This window comes from Solanum verrucosum, unplaced genomic scaffold, assembly GCF_900185275.1.
Source record: "Solanum verrucosum unplaced genomic scaffold, falcon-dt-bn FXZP01000253.1, whole genome shotgun sequence".
Lineage (NCBI taxonomy): Eukaryota > Viridiplantae > Streptophyta > Magnoliopsida > Solanales > Solanaceae > Solanum > Solanum verrucosum.
The window spans coordinates 3690915-3712994 of NW_026019984.1; the positions used below are offsets into that span (position 1 = coordinate 3690915).

The following is a 22080-nucleotide window of genomic DNA, read 5'->3' on the forward strand; positions in this document are numbered from 1 at the left end:
CACAAAACTTAGGTATTGTACTTTTTCTCTTATCTTTTAATCTTAAATTTATTGTTATGAGTTAATTTTTTTTGGAGGTATAAATTTTATATTTTTAAATGATAATATTTCATAAATTATATATCATGAGCTCGATTATATTTTTTAAAGAATTTATAACTCATGAAATATAAATTCAAAATAATATATTTTTGAAACATTATAAAATTACGTCATATAAATCGAAACAAAATATTTTCCTTCCTACTTGAAGTCATACTATAGTCGTTTTGACAAGTTCGAGAAACCACATGCATTAAAGTCGATGGCCATTTAATGTAGAAAAAATGGGCAATTTACTACAGCCAAAAATAAGTAACTATTCCTCTCCTTATTTCAATTTATTTAAGGTGTTTTGACTGACTATTTTTTAGAATTTGTGATTTAAAATAAATTATAGATAATTATATAATTATAAATTATATTTAATGGAACCAAATGAAGGATAAATCAATTACTCTACTTTGACAATCTAAAAGAATAGACAAAACAGAGAAAGAAATATCATAAGTTTAGTAACCCACTTTTTACCTGTTAATTAGTTAAGGTCAATTTTGTTGCACTTAATTAAAGTTTAAACAAAAGAATAATTTTATATATTAAATTAATAAATAATGAAATATTGAATTTTTCGTCTTGAGTCTAGTTGACAGAAATGACTACAAGATTAACCTTCAATTGAAATTAAATTAATTCTCACATCTTGAATAATAAACTATAAAGTATTCTAATGATCTTGAATAACAAATTACAAGGTATTAGATATATATTTTTTTCTCTTACTGAATACTGAATATGTAATCTCAATAGACTCAGTATTTTCTTGAGTCAATTTTACTTAATTTCTTTTCACTTTGTAATTCTAATTTTTGTCTTTGTTGTCTAATTTTATTTTACACCATCATAAAATAATGAAATAGATTTGTATTCTCGTCGTCTTTTCATGTTCTCTTAAACCATCGTCCTTCAAACAATGAAGTTTTACCAAAGTAGCACATGCATTTCAACTTCTACTTGTAAGTCTGATGCGATGTTTTGTTAAATTAGGTTTTAGGCCTAACTCACATCCCAAAAGCTAGCTCAAAGGGAGGAGGATTGCCCAAGCCTTATAAGGAGTCTACCCATCTCATTAACCACCAATACGAGACTTTTGTCATTCTTTAACACCCCACCTCACGTCCAGTGCTTAGCATCTGATGCGTGAACAATTTTTATTTTAGGGGGCCCAACATTGATTGATTGGGACAGACTCTGCTCTGATACCATGTTAAATTAAATCTTAGGCCTAACTCACACCCAAAAAACTAGCTCAAATGGAGGAGGATTGTTCAATTCTTATAAAGAGTGCACCCATCTCATTAACTATCAATGTGAGACTTTTTGCTTTAACGTGTTTAATATAGAGAACATATCAATAATTAACTGATCGAATCATATTAAATTATTGATATAAGATACCAAAAATAATAATACTAATATATTTAAAAAGTTTAATTATATATAAATATTACTATAAAATAATAGATCCGAACAGTAAAAAGTAAAAGTAGAAGTCTGCGTAGGAGTCATCCCCAGACAAACACACAGACGTTGAAACAAAGTATTTGCGTAGTATTATTTGAAGAATCTAAATAAACTGCCCGAACAAATATCTGAGTCCTGCCCGTTGTCGCCTCGGTCACCTGCCCATTCTTTCTACCCCACCTCATTTCGGGCAGCTCCAATCTTCAACTTCTTCCCTTCAACACTTTCTCATCCATCATAAATATAAATATGTAAAACTCTCACACTTCTTTCCACCACCGCCACCTCCGCCGCCGTCTACGGTGGTGCAAAAAAAGTTCCTTTCTTTTTCTGGAAAAATGGGTCAGGGACTGAGTTGTGGAACGAGTGATGAACATGGGTTATTCTGTGCTGTTCAGTTGGGTGATTTAGACACATTAAAATCTGTTTTAGAGAAAAACCCATCTCTTATTCATCATTCTACTGTATATGATCGACAATCTCCTCTTCATATTGCTGCTGCCAATGGCCGGATCGAGGTGGGATTTGGGTTTCTTGAAAATGTTCTGTTTTTGAAAAAAAATTGAAATTTTGGTGTTTTTTTGTAGAAATTGATTCATGGATTTTGATTGAATTTTTAAACTTTTCAGGTTGTTACTATGCTGTTGAACAAATCTATCAACCCAGATTTGTTGAATCGCTCTAAGCAGGTGATTAGTTAATTTTGTGTCAACCAAGTGTTTGTTGAGTGTCTGAGTTGTGTGTATTTTAACTGTGCTTTTTTGGTTGATTTAGACTCCATTGATGTTAGCAGCAATGCATGGGAAGATCTCTTGTGTGGAAAAGCTAATTGAAGCAGGAGCTAATGTATGTATGCTTGTAAAAAGTCTTTTTCAAGATTGGTTTTTTGTGTGTTCTTGATTATGCTTTAGAACTGATTTTGTCAATTGTGATTATTTTTTCGTGTTCAGATTTTGAAGTTTGATTCACTTAATGGAAGAACATGTTTGCACTATGCTGCATACTATGGACATTTTGAATCACTTAAAGCTATTCTATCCACAGCTCGTACATCTCATGTTGCAGCATCTTGGTAAGGAATTGATTCTTCTTTGCGTATATGTTGTTGATGGTTTGTTTTTGATCGAATTGATTGGGTTGTGAAATCTGCTAGGGGATATGCAAGGTTTGTGAATGTTAGAGATGGTAAAGGAGCAACACCTTTGCATTTAGCAGCCCGTCAAAGACGGCCTGAATGTGTTCACATTTTGCTTGACAATGGTGCTCTGGTTTGCGCGTCAACTGGTGGATATGGGTAATTTTCTTATCAAGAAGTTGATTTCTATGTTACGCTTTTCATGTTGTTTGAATTAGCTTTTGTATTTTGTACAGATTTCCTGGTAGCACTCCACTTCATTTGGCTGCAAGAGGTGGCTCTCTTGATTGCATCCGTGAATTGTTGGCGTGGGGAGCAGATCGACTACATAGAGATTCCACCGGGTATGTCTTTTTTGTCGATTTTGATCTTTTCAAGAATGTTACTGTTTGTAAAATTACCCTATAGTTGATCTAAGTTATTTGATTTGTACCTTAATAATTATGTGTCTAGTCCTTATTTGGTCATTTTGGTGCAGGAGAATACCATACACGGTTGCTTTAAGGTACCACCATGGTGCTTGTGCAGCTTTGTTGAATCCTTCATCGGCAGAGCCTCTTGTGTGGCCATCGCCGTTGAAGTTCATTAGTCAGCTCAATGATGAGGCGAAAGCTTTACTAGAACGTGCATTAATGGAAGCGAATAAGGAGAGGGAAAAAAATATCTTAAAGGGGACAGATTACTCTCCACCTTCCCCATCCCAATCTGATGCAGGGGTGGATGACAACATATCTGAGGTAATACATCACCAACTATACCAGATAACATGTAAACTACTATTGAAATATATATCTTACTCTGCTAATAAATAACTAATATATTGGTGAACCAAACTACGTTTGCGTGGAAAAGATGTGGTGTAATATATTTGTGGTTACTATAGAGTATAATATCTATTCCAAAAAATATACCAAGACTTGATTTTTAACCTGATGATTGAGATATTCCTATTGTTCTTTCAACCGAGGGTCTATCGGGATAAACAACCTCTCTACCATCTCAAGGTAGAGTAAGGTCTGCGTACGCCTTAACCTCCCTAGACCCCACCTGTGGGATAACACTGGGTTTCTTGATGTTTGTGGATCGAGATATTTCCTAGTAATAAGTGATTGTTCTCTTGTTATCTACCATTTCAAGTCTAAGTGATTGTTCTCTTGTTATCTACCATTTCAAGTCTGACCATTTGTCAGCGAGTTTCACATGGGATTATCAATTATGTAATGCAGGTCAGTGATACAGAAGTATGTTGTATCTGTTTTGATCAATTATGCACAATTGAAGTCCAGGACTGTGGGCACCAGATGTGTGCACATTGTGTACTGGCCTTATGCTGCCACAACAAGCCAAATCCGACCACGACTAGTCCACCAGAACCCGTGTGCCCATTCTGCAGAAGCAACATTGTACAGTTACAAGCTATTAAGGCCACAAAGAACGATGACACAGATTCTGATCTCCACTCCTCAAAGCTTCGAAAGACTAGGAGATCACGAAACGTCAGCGAGGGCAGCAGTAGCTTTAAGGGGTTATCAGCAGTAAGTTCTTTTGGCAAAATGACTGGTCGTGGCTCCGGTAGGATTGCTGCTGATAACGAATGGATCGATAAGCCAATAACCCTTGATTGATACCAAAAAAAAGTTTCCAACTTTGGCAATTAAAGAACAATTCCATGGGGGGTCTAATGGTATATATAGATAGATAGATTGATCTTTCTCTTCCCTATGTTTTGTAGATTTGGGAAATAAGCAAAGTTGAAATGATTTGCAAGCTTGGTTTAGATTGAGTACTATATCATTTGTGTGGGTCACAGAAAAAAAAGAGTATTTTGTGTAAAATCTTGTTTTCTTGAAGTAGTAAACAAAATTCTTTGAAGTTTCTTACCCTTTTTTTTTCCTCTAGTTTTTTGTGTTTTCACTTACTAGGTGAAAACACAACATTCTTCCATTATAGTATGATGAAGTTAGCATTGGGAAAGAGTCAAAATGAAAGCAAGTGATGAGGAAAGTAGACCCTACCTTACCCTATATGTTTTCTTTAAATTAAAGCAGCCTCAAGGTGTGAAATGAACTACAATTTGTATCAATTATTTTATTGAAAAATATTGTATTGTATAATAATAATAGTATATGATTAGTTGCAACTTGCAAGGATGATGAAAAGCTTCTTTTTTTTCATTTTTTTTGTAATTGTTGGTCAAAGTGATCATGTGAATACACTGCCTCTTGGTTCAATTAATTTCTGCAGCATCATCCTGGTATGTTCAAATAAGTACAAACACTCTGTCCCAGTTCTAAATAAAAATAAATTAAAAGTGTTGGTAAAAAATAAGAGGAAATAATCTATTGTGGCTCTTTCAGATTATTTTTTTTTATATATAACAATGAAGATCTCGTATTACATAAAATGAAAGCTTTTTATAATAGCATATTCAGAACTAGAGAAGGTAGATTATACATGGACTATATTACTATTAGAGAGACTGTTTTTTGATAGATCCTCGGCTCAAGAAAAAATATTTCAAAACAAGTCGAACAAAATAATAAAAGTAAAGAAGCAATGGCAAAATATTATAGAAAACATGTTGAAAGAACGGAAAAGAGTAGTAACTACAAAATAATATGATAATCAAAATATAAAAAATAACTATTAATAACAAAAATCGAAGGACAAAAAACTACCGTGAGTATATTAGTGAATCATCGATCTTTCTAAGGATTGTGAAAGATGCTCTACTAAAAATGTTCTTGTTATTGCTTCGACTCATATTCCCCAAAAAGTATGTCCCTCTAATAGGTCAGAATAAATTAAATACGTGCATTAAGATACACTATCACTATTAGTATGAAAAGATAAGTGAGACAACTCTCTACTATCTACTAATCTTTCATCCTAATTTGTGTCCTCCACAACCTCCTATCGAAGGTCATGTCTTCGATAAGCTGAAACTGTGTCGTGTCGTGTCATGTCTTATTACAACTCCTGATACTTCTTTGACTTATCTCTACCTCTTTGAAGCCACCATTCATTGCCAACCTTTTATGCCTTTGTTGGGGGCATCCATGCATTTCCTTCCTCTTCACATGATTAAACTATCTCAGTCTCGCTTTCCGTATATTGACCTCCGATCTACTGATGTCAATTCCATCTTATTCTGAATATCTTACTTTCTAATTTTATCTCTCCTAATATGATTACACGTCTATCAAACAATCTTCATTTCACAACTTCTATCTTTTGAACATAAATTATTTGACTAACCAAGTAATAGATTTACCCATCACTTTGTGAAACTTGCATTCATGAATAGTAGAACTGAGATACTTAACCATAATTTTGCACTTTGAGACTATAAATCTGGCGGTCGTAACAACTACGTGTGTTATTTGCAACTTCAACCAAATATCTTGTATGACCACAAAATATCTTAGCATCCAAATTCTTGTTACAACACTGCAACAAATAAAGGGGTTAATCGTAAATTATTTAACGGTAATAATATAGTTATTATTATATTATATTTCGATAACACTTCTCCATTAATACTATCCTATTTTGATGTGTAAATACATATATGGAAAAATAACTCCACTTGTAATCAAGAATTTGTTTCCACCACATCAATAAAATTATCATCTTATCAAGATATATTTTGAAATTAATTTAGATAAGAATATAATTGCCAATATGGACCCTACCAAACTATGATTTATTTCATGATGCCATGTGGATTTGATTATATTTATTAAGATTGGGTAGGGCTTGTGGGGAATGAGTATAAGTATTTGTGGGCTAGGTGGAGATGTTAACCAATGTTTGTTTGGTAAAGAAAGGGCACCTAACAAGAAAAGAGGGTCCCAATTTAGTTAAGTTTTTTTGTTGTGTATTTATAATTGGATGAATTGATTGATTCTTGAAAATGAAATCAAATTAAATACTTTGTAATGTGTATATTGGACTTTAGAGGACTTTTCTCATATATTTTCCATATGAAGAAACGTACGTCCATAACAATATATTATATAACCACATATTGAAGATATATAAGGCCGACTAGAAGTGTTGTTGATAGCATCTAAGACTATATCGTGGTAGAATCAAAATTTTTATTAAAAAGACACATATAAACAAATAAATAAAGAATCATAAGAAATTTTGATGAACCCTTTTACAGTCTCCTAGTTTTGTTCATGACCTACTGATTAATAAAGTGATCGAAGAAAGAATCATAAGATCTTTTTATTTATGTTTTTGAAAAAATATTGGAGACAAGGAAAGAGAAAATGGAGAGGGAATTGAGAAATTGAACTCTGCCGAATAAGGTAAGTGAGAGTATAGATAATAAACTAATTGAACTACTAAAGATTCTTTAAATCATGAAAATTTTATGAAAAAGCTTACATGATTTCTTTTCATTCTGCCAAAGCTTTGGGCAATGTTACTTGTTACAATGTAGTGATGAAAGGTAATAAATATTTAATAAAATAATTTATCCTAATACTATCACTTAAAAGTATAAGTCTTCATACAATAATGATTCTGATGGAGTGGATAGTCTTTTTTTATTCTTAATCAAAAGTTATCTAATTCGAATTTTCTTAAATATTGAATCACCTATGTAGGAGACTATTGTATCTTCAATATAGAACTTTTCGACGCGAATACAGTAGAGATTTGTTGCTCTTTTTTTTTTCTCTCACAAGGAGCGGAGTACCTGTTGACTTTATATTGCTTGGTCTGCCGCGGCCAGCAAGAAAGCTTGAACAATAATAATGTCTTAAAAATTACTATATATATTCTAAAATAATGTAGTAAATATTTTTCATCCTATGACATGTTGAAACATGGTCTAACATAAATATTATTTTATAGACAAAATGTTTCAATTTGAACGGCAACTCTCAATTTTGACTTTTCATGGCGTCATGATTATTGGTGTGTTCAATTGAGTCCTCTTGTCAATTATGTAATGTAAAGAATTGGTCAAAGATCTCATCTAATAGGTGGAAGCTTTTTTTACTTGTTTTTTAACCTATGTTTGTATTCATATTAAAACCCAACAAAATCAGGATATGCATCGTAAAATTCTGCAATAGGTGTAAAATATTTCCTAATAAAGGTACGTAATTATATATCTAAAATTCAAATTCAAGACATTTACCATCAATTATATTTAGGATGGGTTTTGAATTTTGATGAGTTATCCATTCAATATATGGATTTGAAAAGAATATCATGATTTTATTTAGGTGTGTTTAGTACAAAGGAGAATATTTTTTTGAAAAATAATTTTCAATTTTTTCATATTTGGTTGTTCAAAATAATTTTTCTAGAAAAACAAGCTTCTTAAAAATAAGAAAAATGACTTTTCTTAATAGACAAGTGAAAACAAGTTCCATAAATAACTTCCAAGCTTCTTGACCGTTCCACCCCCCTTACACCCCTAATTCCCAATCCATCTTACTCTCATAATGTTCTAGTAACTTATATAAATGTTTTTGAGATATTATCAATATGAATAAAAAATACTCATATTAATCATTATTTCTTAGTGGAAACACAAAATTTAAAGTGGATAAACAAAAACGAACGGGAAAAGTAATTAATATGCTTAACCAAATTAAACAAGAACTAACATCATAATTTGTCGACATATCAAGAAGTAAAAATATAAAATTTCCTACTTAAAATGAATTTGAAATTGTAGAGATAAAAGTCAAGAACTTAGTAATGTAAAACAAGAACATAGGTACAATTATTAATCTATTTTTTGTGGCTGTTTTTTAGGCTTTTTAATTTTAAATTAATGTTTGTGTCATGTTGTAATTTAATAATGATAAAAGAAATAAATGAATAAAGATATTTTGTGAAAGTTCCAATCGATCTCCATCAAAACAGTTGAAAATTCACATGAAATTAATTAATTAAAAAGACGTACAATATAAGACAAGAAAATGGACCAAGAAAATAAACCTTTACACTCATGACCTAATTAATTGTACTTCAAAATTTAGGTAAAATACACACACACACTAGTTGCAATATCAGTCTCAAGTGTCTCCTTAGTCACAAATTTGATACGGTGACTAATCAATTTAAATATTCTCCTGAATAAAAATATTATTTGATATCTTGAAGACGATGCATTTTGATTTTGTACGGAACACCGCCATAATAAGTTGGGCAAACTTGGTTGGGAACTAATGTAGCCGACTCGACTCTGCCCAACTAGGCACAAGCTTGATTATGCTTTAAAATATTAGGTTGGGCTCAATTCGACTAGGCACAAGCTTGATTATACTTTAACATAGTTGTTTGGACTCAACTGAGGCTATAATTTACTCAGATCGATATAATAATAAGTTTTATTGAGTTTAGCTTGGACTCGACTTAGTATTATAATAAAGGGAAAAAGGACAAACATACCCCTAAACTATCGTAAATGGTGTGCAGATACCCTCCGTCATACTTTTGGGATATTGGTGCCCCTGCCGTCCAAAAACTAAAGCAAATATGTCCTTCACTCTAACGGAAGACTAAATAGGGACACGTGGCACAATCTTATCAGTCGATCCGATATTTAATAAATGTCAGATCGGTGGATAAGATTGTGACACATGTATGTCCGTTAGTATAAATGGTATATGTGCTCTAGTTTTTGGACGACAGGGGCACCAATGTCCCAAAAGTATGACGAAGGGTATCTGCATACTATTTCTGATAGTTCGGAGGTATATTTATCCTTTTTCACTATAATAAAAAGGGAAATAAAATGAAAGTTTGGTGGCGATACTTTCCAAAAGTAAATAATTACTGCTGGATTTTAAAACAAAATTTTCCATTAAAGGAATGAGCAATTTGCCCTAGTTGCAAAAGAGAAAAGGATTTATCATGATAATTGAACCACAGTTAAACCTTTAAATTCTATTTTTATGAGTCTGAAAGGGCAATTTCATATCTATATTATGTTTTCCAAAATTGTGACTTTTCATATAGAGAATCTTAGCACAAATTGAGGCTTAGAATATCGACTTATACACGTCAATTTAAATTTATTTAATAATTTGGTAGATAATTTTAAAACGTTGACTTTATATTAACAAAATAATATGATCACTGTCTGAAAATACCTATAAAAAGATTGTTACATTATCTTAATCATTTAGTGTAGTAGCCTGACTAGTGATGCAATCCCTCGTTAATTAGTCTCATATTTAAAGAAGACAAAGGCATTAAATGATGTAATTATATTGGGTTAAGAATAGTTTGTGCACATGGTGGGATGCTAGGTGAACGTGTGACAGTTAAAGAAAAATATTATCAGGAAAAAGGCGGGAACTCGTGGCCCGAAGACAGAGAAGGACTTCTATTCTGATGATGTACAAAAAGGATAAACACGCTAGATATATTAATATGTTATCCTGCCAACAACAATAGAAGAATATTAGTTGGCACAACTAATAGTATTTTCATGTGGGATGCGGTTATTGGGCATAGTACGTACTTTAGGGCTCGACTCGAGCTTTTCTATTGGTTGGTGTATTACTTTTGTCACCAATAAATAGTATAGGGTTGGATTCTAAACAATATACTACTTCTCTTGTGCTTCAAGCATTCTATACTTAGTTTTTATTCTCAAGTATATATCTTAATTACAAGTATCTTCGAATTAAATACCCGTAGCGCCATGCCATACATCTCTGGATCCAATGTAAACATAAATCATTGAAGTTGCATGGCTTCATACGACTCTCTTTACTTTCATTTCTATTTAAAAGTAAGTTGATTCATTCATGAACACATTTATCTACTAACAATTGAACCTAAAAAGTTAAATTAAGAGGCGTGTCCTTAACCTCATTATAAATTTAACTGTATCATATTTTTTTGCAATGCATATTGTGGGGTCACAACAATTGTGTGTTGGTTTAATAAAAACTTGGGGGCTTTTAAAATTATCATCCCTACTCAATAATTAGAATTCGTGTGATACCAGACTAATCCAGATTCACGCCAGCTAGGCTTACTAGGAAGGAAAATGCTCCTTACTAAAAGGTTCTCCAACATCATCCCAGAAGAAAACGAGTGATCAAGAATAGTTGTTCCTCATGATCAATTCCAATTGTTACTAACTCTTCTTGACGATCAAATAAATCACAAGGACGTTAAAAAAAATATCCTGATTTAATCCTTGAATCAAGAAAAACACATTAGAAACAAAAATCAGTGAGAACACAGAGTTGTACCAAAGCCTCAAACACTAAAACATCATCCACACATACATGGAAACAAAAGAGGAGCACCTTGTCCATGAACATCATGATCTAATTCTCTGTTATCCCTCTGTCTGTTTTCGACATTGTCTGAACCTGACCATGGACTCAACTGAGGAGGAGCGATTTGTCCATTTTCGAACAATGAATTTTGGTCCCTATTAGGCAATGTCATAGCAAATTCATCAGGTCCATATATCAAAGGACTTGTTCTATTATGTTCATTAGCAGCTCTTCTTTCAACTGCAAGAAAATGGCCAAGTGATGGAGCATTACTATCACTATTCCTTATCATCATTACAGTAGACTCAGCATCTGTGCTGTTTCTTGGACACAATGAGAAACACCATGTTGTTTTAGACCTATAGTTTTTTTGCACCTCTGTCATTACACCATTTGCTCTCCCTCTTGTTGATCTTCTTGAGAGATTAACTATGCTTGAAACACCAATAAGACTTCCAAGTGTTGTGCTCCTATCATGAAAGAAAGACCCTGTGGACTGCAAATTTGAAGAGATTAAGTAGTTTTCTACTCCTAAAATATTGTATAATGATTATTTTCGATCTAGTGTACTTAAGCGTTGTGGTGGGGTGGTAAGTACTCATTCATCCTTAACCAGGGGTCTTGGTTTCGAGTCTCTTAGGTACGGAGTCACATTGGTTAGGAATCACTTTACCTCCCAATGTGAGACTTTCCGACACAAATCTGGATTAGTCGGGCTCCAATGAGGGTACCAGACACCAGGTGGAAAACCAACAAAAAAACAAAACAATGCCTATGGAGCTGCTCCTGTTCTGGAGCCAATAGGTTCTAAATCAGGAGCAGAGATGCTCTTAATAAGGGGTGTCATCCAACATTGCTTCGTAAAAGACTTTCTTATATGTGTAAATAAAATGTGTGTATGAAACAAGATGTATATATGCAATAGGCCGACACAAGTTTCAAAAGTCTTCATTTCTTTCTTAAACTAAGTTCCGATTCAAACTATGTCACAGGAAAAGAAGAAGTACAAAGTAAATAACCAATTTGGTACAGAGTAATGCCTTTAAACCACCACATTCTCACACTTAATCTTGCTTATAAGCCGAATTGTGACTATAAACCGACATCCCTTGCCTACAATATATCTTACGTACGCCACTGTTCCGAATAAAATCAAAAGATTGGTTTATGTTTCTACAAGTAATCAGTTTAGAAATAAACTAGATCTAATGAGTATATCACACAATGGAAGTTCTGAAACATCATTTAACACTGCTGGTACAGTACTAAGGTTTATTTGAATTCAAACAAATACAAGAAGAACAATAATTTAAGAAGGGCCATTGAAGAACCTAGGACAAGAAGATGATTTTAAAGTTGAAACATGTTACACAGTTCTGATAATTGTGGTTCAAATGTCAATGTTGTAAAGGAACACCAGTGACAGCTTTAATAATGTTATGGTCCCAATTTACATTGAACATAGAGTGACATTGACAGCACTCACAAAAGTACTTCACAGGATGCATGAAACTATGTACTAATAAAGATTGAAAATATCCAGGTTCATCATATGATTTGGAGGCAAAACCAAGTACTACATTACAATAAATAGCATGTCTCTATTGTTTCTTTTTCCTATCACATCTTGTTCAATCTATTTGATTCGAATTCGTTTTAATAAACTCAAACTTCAAATACTTAAAAGGGGAAGCTTAGCGTAACTGATAAAGTAGTTGTCATGTGACCAAAAGGTAATGAGTTCGAGCTATGGAAACAATATCTTGCAGCAATGCAGGATATGACTGCGTACAATAGATCCTTGTGGTCTGGCCCTTCCTCGAACACCACGCATAGTGAGAACTTATATAATGCACCAGGATCCCCTTTTAAACTAGGAATATTAGCAAAAGTAAAAGCAAGACACATGCTCTAGCTTTTTGACCAATTATTAACATTTTTATAGTGCAATTGGCAAGTAGAATCTAACTTATACACCCTAACACTAGCTATAGTAGCTAATTAACCTCTCTTATTTTCCATGTTACTAATCTCACTTTAATGAACAACAAGTTACAATTATCTTTTAGGTAACCTAATACCATTAAATTCTTTTACGTTATCAGTGTATAATGTATATATATAGTATTTAGACCAACGACAAATCGCCACGTGGAATAAGGGCATATTATAGTTATGGAATAGAATGTACCTCACTGTCCAAATCTGAAGAAGAATCAGTGGAGGAAGTAAGAGAGTCACTAAGTGAAGTGTTGAATGAGGTTGATCCATTTCTGCTTCTACCTAAACCTATTCTCAAATTCAATGGCTGCAATCCCAAAGGCCATCCTTCTTCCTGCTCCATCAAATCAATCAAATATCCAAAATAACAACAACATTAGTGGGGTTTCCATCTATCATTTCAATAATCTGACCAAAATGCCAAAGGACAATATTCTACAATGCCATGAAGGGACGTTTAAATATTTGTTTGGTCGTGAAATTTTAAAAATCTAACCTTTAAATATTTTCAAGTTCCCAAAAATTAGCTCAAACCATTTTTGGGACTTTTGGACCTTCATTCACAAAACTTCAAACTTTTTCTAGATAGAATGTATGTCCAAACGTAACTTCAAGAACTCAAAATCTATGGTCAAACGGAAACTAAGAATGATATTCAACAATGTGATGAAATATAAAAACTAATCTTAAAATATTTTTAAGTTCTCAAAAACCAACTCAAACCATTTTTGGGAGTTTTTAGGACTTTCAATTACAAAACTTCAAACTTTTACCGGATACTAAAATGTATGTCCAAACGCAACTTCAAGAACTCAAAATCTATGGTCAAACAGGAGCTAAAAATGACAACACAACACCTCTTACACACAAAAAAAAGAAACCCCATATGGTTAAATTCCAAAACAATGACAATGGGACAAAAAAAAAGGTTTACCTGTTGAGCCATGACCAAAATGAGCACTGTTATATATATTTACCCTTTAGATTTTGACTGATATTTGATAAAGATTGGATTTTTATTACTCTTCAAGAGAAATGACAATAAGGGTCACCTTAAAATCTCTGGATTAACCTGAGATATGAGACAAAAGAGTAAAAATTTTAGTTGTCATTTCATTGAAGAAGAGGAATGAATAAACATGGTAAGCAAGAAAATGGCATTTTCTATTTCTAGTTAGAATAGGAACAAGTAGAATGGAGTCAAAATATTTTTTTTTTTTTTTCTTTTTTTTTTTGGTGGGGTGGGATGGATGGGTTGGGGTTGCTTTTTTGATTTTGTTGATGGTGAATTAGAAACATAGAATAATTGTAATGTGTCGATAAAGGTGATAAAGTAAACAGACAAAAAGACCCTAAACTGGTGCAGAGAGGTTGTATCCTCTATAGAATTGGAGGTAGGTAAAAGTTTGTTTTGATTCAATTTGTTTTGTCTATTTTGATTTTGATATGAAATTTAAGAAGATAAAGAATATATTTCTATTAATCTTGCTTAAAAGGAAAAATAATTTATTCTTATTTTAAATAAATTTAAAAAATATTAAGATCAAATAAATTAGGACGGAAAGAGTAGGACTATGACATTAAAGTAGCTAATTAGCTTTCAATACTTAGGACTGTCATTGTCAGATGACCCAATTTCTTTTTCCTTTGTTTAGCTCAACCATTGAATTAACAATTCATATTGAGAAGTGCTTTGCTTTTGTATAATTTTTTTATTAATTTGATTTTTCTACACTAGTTTCTAGGGTTGTATTAAATTTAGGGTCAAATTAATAAACTTTGAGCTCTTTATTAGGTAGAGTATTTAATTAAAAAAAAAGTTAGAGGAAAGGGTAAAATAGTCCAATTCTACAAATATTTTTTATTCGCCGAATTAAGTGATTCCAACAAACCAGACCAAATAAAAAAATCTCTTTTGAGGAACTTTAAAAAATGATTATAGTAATTGGAGCTTAATTAGATATTTATAAATATAGTTTGCTTAATTATGATTCATAACTATAGTTATAACGAGTAGAGAAATGAGCAGGATTGAGAGACGAGGGAGATTAGGTAAAAAAAGGAGAAATGTTAGATACATGATATATTCGATGAATACATATTGTATCTACAAATACTATCTCATACATATAGATTGTATTCGATACATACATGTTGTTAGGGGGAGGGAAGAGACGATCAAGATTGGGAGAGAGAGGAGAGAGGTCAAATTAGGTTGTATTCGATGAATACATGTCGTATCACTATGAAGATTGTACAATGTGTATCAATATGAAAATTGTATCTCAGATTTGTATCAGTATGTATCTATTAGAGGTTGTATATATCTTTTTTTTCTTGAGGTTTGGTATATCTCATATATGTATCAATAAAGGTTGCACCAATACATATGGATGTTGTATTTCATATATGTATCAATAAATAAAGGTTGTATTAATACTATGGAGGTTGTATCAATAAATATGGAGTCTGTATCTCATATATGTATTGGTACATGTTGTATCAATATGTATCAATACATGTTTTATCAATTTAGAGACTGTATCAATGCTTCTTTTCAAGTTTTCATCATTGTATCAATGGCGGAATCGATATGGTATGTGTAAGTTGTTATCAACTTGATACATATTGTGTCAATTCCGTCATTGATACAATTGTATGTCTTTGTTGTGGAGTCTCACTATTGGATACAATCTTAAATGATAAAATATATATAGCGATACAACCTATGAAATTAAAGGGAGAGGGAGTGGAACGAGAAAGGAATAAAGGCGAACTAGAGGAAATATTTGCTATAAAATTCTAAATATAGCTTATATTATATAATATTTTAAAAGGATGACTATGCATAGTAAATATAGTAATTATATTTGCTAGGTTATGGAATTTTCCTTTCTTTTTTGTTTGAAAAGAAATCTATTTAGATGAGAAAGAGGATTAAGGAAGAAGGGGAGTTCCACTATTTGAGTTAGGTTTTAATTAAATAATTACATGAAACTATCATAATAAATATTGATTGATATTCTATAAAATTAGTAATATATCTTTACAAATGTATATAATTAAATTCAACAACAAAGAATACACATATCAACTATAAATTTTAATAGATGGAGTATGAGGAGACTGAATGTACGCAAACCTTACTTCTCTCTTATAAAGATAGAAAAAGTGATGAAATTTATCCCACTTTAATCAAATATCTCGAATTCAAATTTTAAAACTGAAAGAACTCTTACATCAATTTAGTTTAATCGAACTTTATGAATACTTAGATATCACACAATTAAAATCCAATATCTGCAGACAGGTAGGGAAAAGAAGAAAAAAGATGTGTAGGGTAATGTTTCTAATAGTTTAAGATGGTTCCATGGCTCCATTGATGGTGAAGGTAGAGAATCCAATAAAGGGAGAGAAATGATTGCAATTTTTACTTAGGTGTATACCAGTGGCAACAGGGTATGTATCAAAAAGTCTTCAAGCTTCATATGGGCCTTTGGTCCTTTTCTGGCCCATTTTCATTTTAGGACCCACATGATAACATATTATTACTCCGTTCTGTTTTAATTTCTATATGATATAGTTTGACTGAACACAAAATTTAAGAAAAAAAACTAAACAATTTTTGAAAATTATTATCTAAAGTAAGTCATAAATATTTGTGTGATTAGCTGTAAATCATATCATTAAGAGAATTAATTAATATTATAAAATTAAATTATTACTATTTTTTTTTTAAAAAAGTGTGTCATAACTTAGACAGAAAAGAGTAATAGACACAAGAAGGTATGCCATGTAAATATTTGTATGAGGAATTTTTTTAATAGAAAAAAGTACATTTTGTAGGTCCCATGTCTTTTCAACCTTTTCCTTTCTCCTTCTTACTCCTCCACCCCACCTTCTATTTACCCCCCTCTTTAATATGAAGTACTTGATATTATTATTTTTTAATTTTAATATATTTCATTACATAAATTTAAAATAATACTACAATAACAAGATCAAAGAAAAAAAAGAGTACTATATTAAAATTAGCATTTCATTATTTCTTAAAATTAATATTTATTTTCCTTACCTTTTTTATAGTTCATAATACTCATTTGTCAAAAATCAAATAGAGATAAATATATTGATACTAATTTAAATTTGAAGTCAAATAATTATGTACTTAAAAAAGTTAAACTAAGATGCATGCACTTAACCTCATAAAAAATTAATTGTTTTAGTTTTAGGATAAACATAAATAGTTATTTAAATTACATTAATCAATTCCTTTTTTTCCATTTTACTCTCTCCATCATTTTATTCGATTATTTTTTTCTCGAAATTCAAGCTATAAAGTGTATTTTTTTCATATGCTAACATGATAAGAATTGCAACTTGTAGTATTTTTGGTTGAATTGCAACTTAGTGGGAAGGATTATTTATGAACAAACATTATAAGTTGTAGTTCTTATGTTAATATAAAAAACAAAAATATATTTTAAAATATTAATTAAATTTTATATTGCTTGATTTCAAGAATAAAAAAGATATCATATAAATTGACGGAAGAGTAGGTATATATTTAAGTGTTTATGAAAAAATTCGATTTTGGGTTACATTAAGATAGTACAAAAACTTATGTAATTATTTGTCAAAATTATTGATGCTCTTTCCATTATATTTTCTTGTGAATATTTGATGAATTTAAGTATATATGAAATTATTGAAAGAGAAAGAAATAATAATTTATACCCCTTTCGTTTTTCGTATTAGTTATTTATTTTGTCTTTTACGGATTCTTTATGAAATTATAAATAAAAATGATACTTTATTAATTTACTCCTTCAGAATTGTTTTTGCAATTTTACAAATTTTGTTTATATTTTAAGAATAATTAATTATTAGTGTAATGAAAATAAAAATAAAAATATAATTTAATTTGTTAGTTGACAAATAATTTTTAGTAATGTAAATAATCAATACATGAAAGAAAAATAATATCAAATGTTAAAATTACGATGAATTAGACTAAATTTCACATTTTTTATAAATAAAATTATTTTTAAAAAAGAAGAAGAAGAAGAGATGTTGAAAAATTGAAGATTTCAATCAAAGAGAAAAAGTTAAAAAGGAAGAGAGAAAAATGGATTTGTCCCATTTTTCTGAAAATGAGACCCAATAATCCACTTTACAAATTCTAAGAAGAGCCTCATACAACTTGTGTCTGCCACATCATATCTATCCCTCATCCATTATAAATTTTTTCAAGGTTTAGACATTGAAAAGAAGGCATATAGGCCCATCACTACATCTCCCTACTTGGTCAAAGTAATTGATTACCTTAACAATTAATTAGACCACTTTCAAGTATTCTCTCTTTTTTTTTTTCCAAAATAAAGTAATAGAAGTTCCACTTGACCCATGAAATTGAATAGTCAATAGGGTAAGAACCAAAAAGAAATGTCTCTATATATGGTTAAAACATTCTTTGAGTTCCAGAAAAATAGTCCGATGAACAAAAAAAAACACACACACAATTTAAGTATGTTAAACCATATCCCTATTAACTATGTTAAAGGAGTTAAATTAAGTTTCTATATATTGATAGTAAAAGGGTGAATGCAACATATTGGGTGTGGATTCAGAGAATTTAATAATTTTGACTCAAATTCTATGTATAGATTGAATATAAGGATATATATTTAAGATAATTTTACATAAATCTCATAGTGTTAAGAGTTAATTATATTCTATCTTTAATGAACTCATATTGCATTGAAATGGATAATTGGAATTACACATATAATTATAAGAGTTCATCATTCTCAAACTAGTAACCAATCCTTCCAAGGGAAGAAGTAGAAATAAAAAGGAAGAATGGAGGGAGGTTCCAGATTAATTTAAGAAATTAAGAAATAAGAGACAAGTTCATAGCATAGCCCTAATAGATTAATTTACTCTTCTATATATAGGCATTTTCCTGGGGTCCCAAATGTAATTTGACATATTTCCATATGGGTCCTCCATCTTAGTTATATTCATAACACTATCCTTACTCTTTTCCAAATTACAAAAATTCCTCAAAATTTAAGAATTTCGAATATATCACTCAACGTCCCGATACATCAAGTCTTGATTAGGATACATCACTCAACGTCCAATACATTACTTTTGTTGATATAAGACACACATGTCCCGATACATCGCGTCCCTATACATTATCTTTCTTGATACAAGACACACATGTCTGATACATCACGTCCCAATACATTATGTAAGAGTGATGTATTCGAGAATAGGAGAGAGTAGAGATTTTTGTGATTTTTTCAAATGATAAGAAATTTTAGATAGCAAAACAAATTAAGTTGTGTATCTAGATAATTTTTTCTATATTTAATTGAAAGTTGTAGCAACCCATAAACACATCTCAATAACCTAACTTTTTCCCCTCTATTCCATATTAGTTGATATTAATTATGCAGGAATTAGTTATTTATGTATCAGTTATACATGTATTAGTTATTCCACCTTCTATCATGTACTATAAAATAATACATAGATTTCCTCATAACTTATAAATATATGAGTTATGCGGGTTTTAAAATTATCAATCAAACGTCGTATTAATTTCATACATGAATAACTTATTTCTTATCTACCTACAAACATCCTATAACTCATATGAAAATTAATATATAGATAACTTGTTTCTTATCCAGCTACCAAAACGATCGAGCCCGAATAACTAATCTATTCATACCTAATATCTTCATAAAATAATACATAGATTCACTCATAATTAATTCCCACATTATTAATCAAGCATAATTCTAATCAGCTACCAAATAATCGACCCATACCATTCTTTGAGGTCTTGTGCCAGCAGCATTGGCCTTGAATAAATTTCCAACAATGTTGAAGGAGATCGATACCGCTAAAGAAAGTTAGATACATTCTAGTCTAATAATGAGGATTTAAAATAATTTTACTGGATACATTGTAGTCACTTATAGGCCTAAAATTAGAGATGTAGGTGATTTTTTGTTTAAAAGTTCATCATCACATTTTTTTGGGGGGTTTAAAAGCAACCACTTAGTCTAATAGACCAAGGACATTATTAGTGTTAACAGATTAGACATTGTTTTTTAACTACCTGAAAGATAGGTATATCAATAATAACAACAACAACAATATACTAAGTGAAATCTTATAAATATGATCTGGAAAGAGAAATCTTATCACTATCTTGTGGATGTAAAAGAGGTTATTTTCGAAAGACTATCAGCTCAAGTGCAACAAATCCAAGTACAAGGAAAAAGAAACCAATGGAAAACATAGCAACTAACAAGGGCAATGCAAATCCTACAAAAAAGGACTAAGAACAACAAAAGAATGTGATAAATCGAAACACAATAAACAACAGACGATACATATCGCAATCAAGAACTACAATAATACAGCTTGTACAACGAAAAAACATCAACAAGCTTAAACTCTAGGGAAGCAAGACAATACTTCACTATCTATGCGATTTTGGGATTTAATTTTATGCAAATTGTTATGAAGATCTATATTCGCTGGTTTTTTTCTGAGTCATTTTGTGGTTATGGTAATTTTATAGTGGTGGTGCAGTGAAGGATGTGTGAAAATGGGCAATATTGGACTTTGAAGGTGGTGTATATCTGCGCACATGTCTTGTATATTTGTGTATCTCATGTATATTATGTATATCTATAAAAAATATTTTGTGATATACATGATATACTAGTGTTATATGGTTAAATGTGTGTCCTGTACTGGTGATGAAATGATAACTACAAGTTTTGTGCTTGGGGATTGAGGTTATTGGTGTTGTTAGTGTGTGTATCTCATGTTTGTGCATTGGTGAGAAACCTTGTTAATTGTTGTTAGCAGTGGTGTATAGATATGGTGCAATTTTTACAAAGCACACTAGTATATGTGTTAATTACTCAATGTAACAATAGTTTTAATAATTATATATGTTGTCTAAGTTTCGCTCTAGATACAATGTATTTGATGGGCCATGCGACTGTATTTGGGATACACTATCTCTCTCACTCGCTCCTCTCCTTCTCTATATATGTGTTTCACAATTTAATACATATATGTATTCAATATCAAATTCTACAAATATATCCGGTATCAATATTGAAAGAATGTATTTAACTATATAAGCATAAGCTTGTATCAATTTCTACAAGTGAATATATCAATTTCTACAATTAGCAGTGTATGCCCAATACAAATTCCATCCAATGTATCAAGTATCAATTTCAACAATGTATCCAATATCAAATTAATCCAATGTGTCCAATATCAAAATTTATCTAGTATATTTAATATCAATTTCATCCAATGTATTCAATATCAAATAGCTAGTGTATTTAGTATCGAATTCACTATCTATGTATATATGTTTCTAGTGGAGAAGAAGAAGAAACCCCACCTCAGATACACATGGTAAGTCCCCTTTCTTTCCACTATTTATTTTTTTGTTTTGAGTGGCGAATTTAAGGAAAATAAAACCCTTGATAAGTTTTGTAATATTTTAAAGCTATAGTTTGGTTAAGTGTGTGTATATATATATATATATATATATATGTTATTATTTGCTTAGTTAGGTAGTTTTTTGGTAGATATATGTTTGTGTGTTAATTTCCCCTAAACATACTAGCACTAATGGATGGGTTCTAAAAGACTACACATAATAATGTCAAAAAGCTCACAGCTCACATTTCACATTTCACATTTGTACATTTTTGGATTCATGGATTGGTACCACTTGAAATTTCAATAGTTGGGCTACAAATTGACTCAACAAGAAAAGAGCAAAGACTTATTATATAGTATAAATTTTAGGAATCACATAGTTTTAATATGAAATTACAATATATATCCCTATTTAGTTTGTAATTACATTAATTCCTAAAAAAGTAAAATAAATCGGATACATAATATGTAGCTCGGATACATTAAAAACTAGCTCGGATACATTATAAAATAAACCGGATACATAATATGTAGCTCGAATACATTAAAAACTAGCTCGAATACATTATAAAATAATTTAGAATTAGAAGAGAAATAAGGGATTTTAGAGGT

General features: G+C 30.9%; 2 protein-coding genes across 2 annotated transcripts; one reads left to right on the plus strand and one right to left on the minus strand.

Annotated features, from left to right (window-relative positions):
- Positions 1–1803: 1803 nt before the first annotated feature.
- On the plus strand, positions 1804–4800 carry LOC125818200 (putative E3 ubiquitin-protein ligase XBAT31). The gene is made up of 8 exons (XM_049497744.1): positions 1804–2081; positions 2193–2252; positions 2338–2409; positions 2514–2635; positions 2717–2857; positions 2935–3042; positions 3177–3435; positions 3925–4800. Exons 1-8 carry the CDS (start codon positions 1902–1904, stop codon positions 4321–4323), a joined length of 1341 nt encoding a protein of 446 aa, XP_049353701.1. The 5' UTR covers positions 1804–1901; the 3' UTR covers positions 4324–4800.
- A 6072-nt stretch (positions 4801–10872) lies between these two features.
- LOC125818225 (uncharacterized protein At3g17950-like) lies at positions 10873–14100 on the minus strand. The gene is made up of 3 exons (XM_049497771.1): positions 13907–14100; positions 13163–13306; positions 10873–11467 (listed from the first exon to the last, which is right to left on the minus strand). Exons 1-3 carry the CDS (start codon positions 13916–13918, stop codon positions 10964–10966), a joined length of 660 nt encoding a protein of 219 aa, XP_049353728.1. The 5' UTR covers positions 13919–14100; the 3' UTR covers positions 10873–10963.
- Positions 14101–22080: the final 7980 nt, after the last annotated feature.

What these genes read in the sequence shown, in the direction of transcription:
- LOC125818200 (XM_049497744.1), top strand. Translation starts at nt 1,902, where the DNA reads ATGGGTCAGGGACTGAGTTGTGGAACGAGTGATGAACATGGGTTATTC. An exon ending in TAATTGAAGCAGGAGCTAAT is followed by an intron (nt 2,410 to 2,513) that starts GTATGTATGCTT and finishes TTTCGTGTTCAG; the next exon opens with ATTTTGAAGTTTGATTCACT. An exon ending in GCGTCAACTGGTGGATATGG is followed by an intron (nt 2,858 to 2,934) that starts GTAATTTTCTTA and finishes TATTTTGTACAG; the next exon opens with ATTTCCTGGTAGCACTCCAC.
- LOC125818225 (XM_049497771.1), bottom strand. An exon ending in CTTCAGATTTGGACAGTGAG is followed by an intron (nt 11,468 to 13,162) that starts GTACATTCTATT and finishes TCAAATTTGCAG; the next exon opens with TCCACAGGGTCTTTCTTTCA.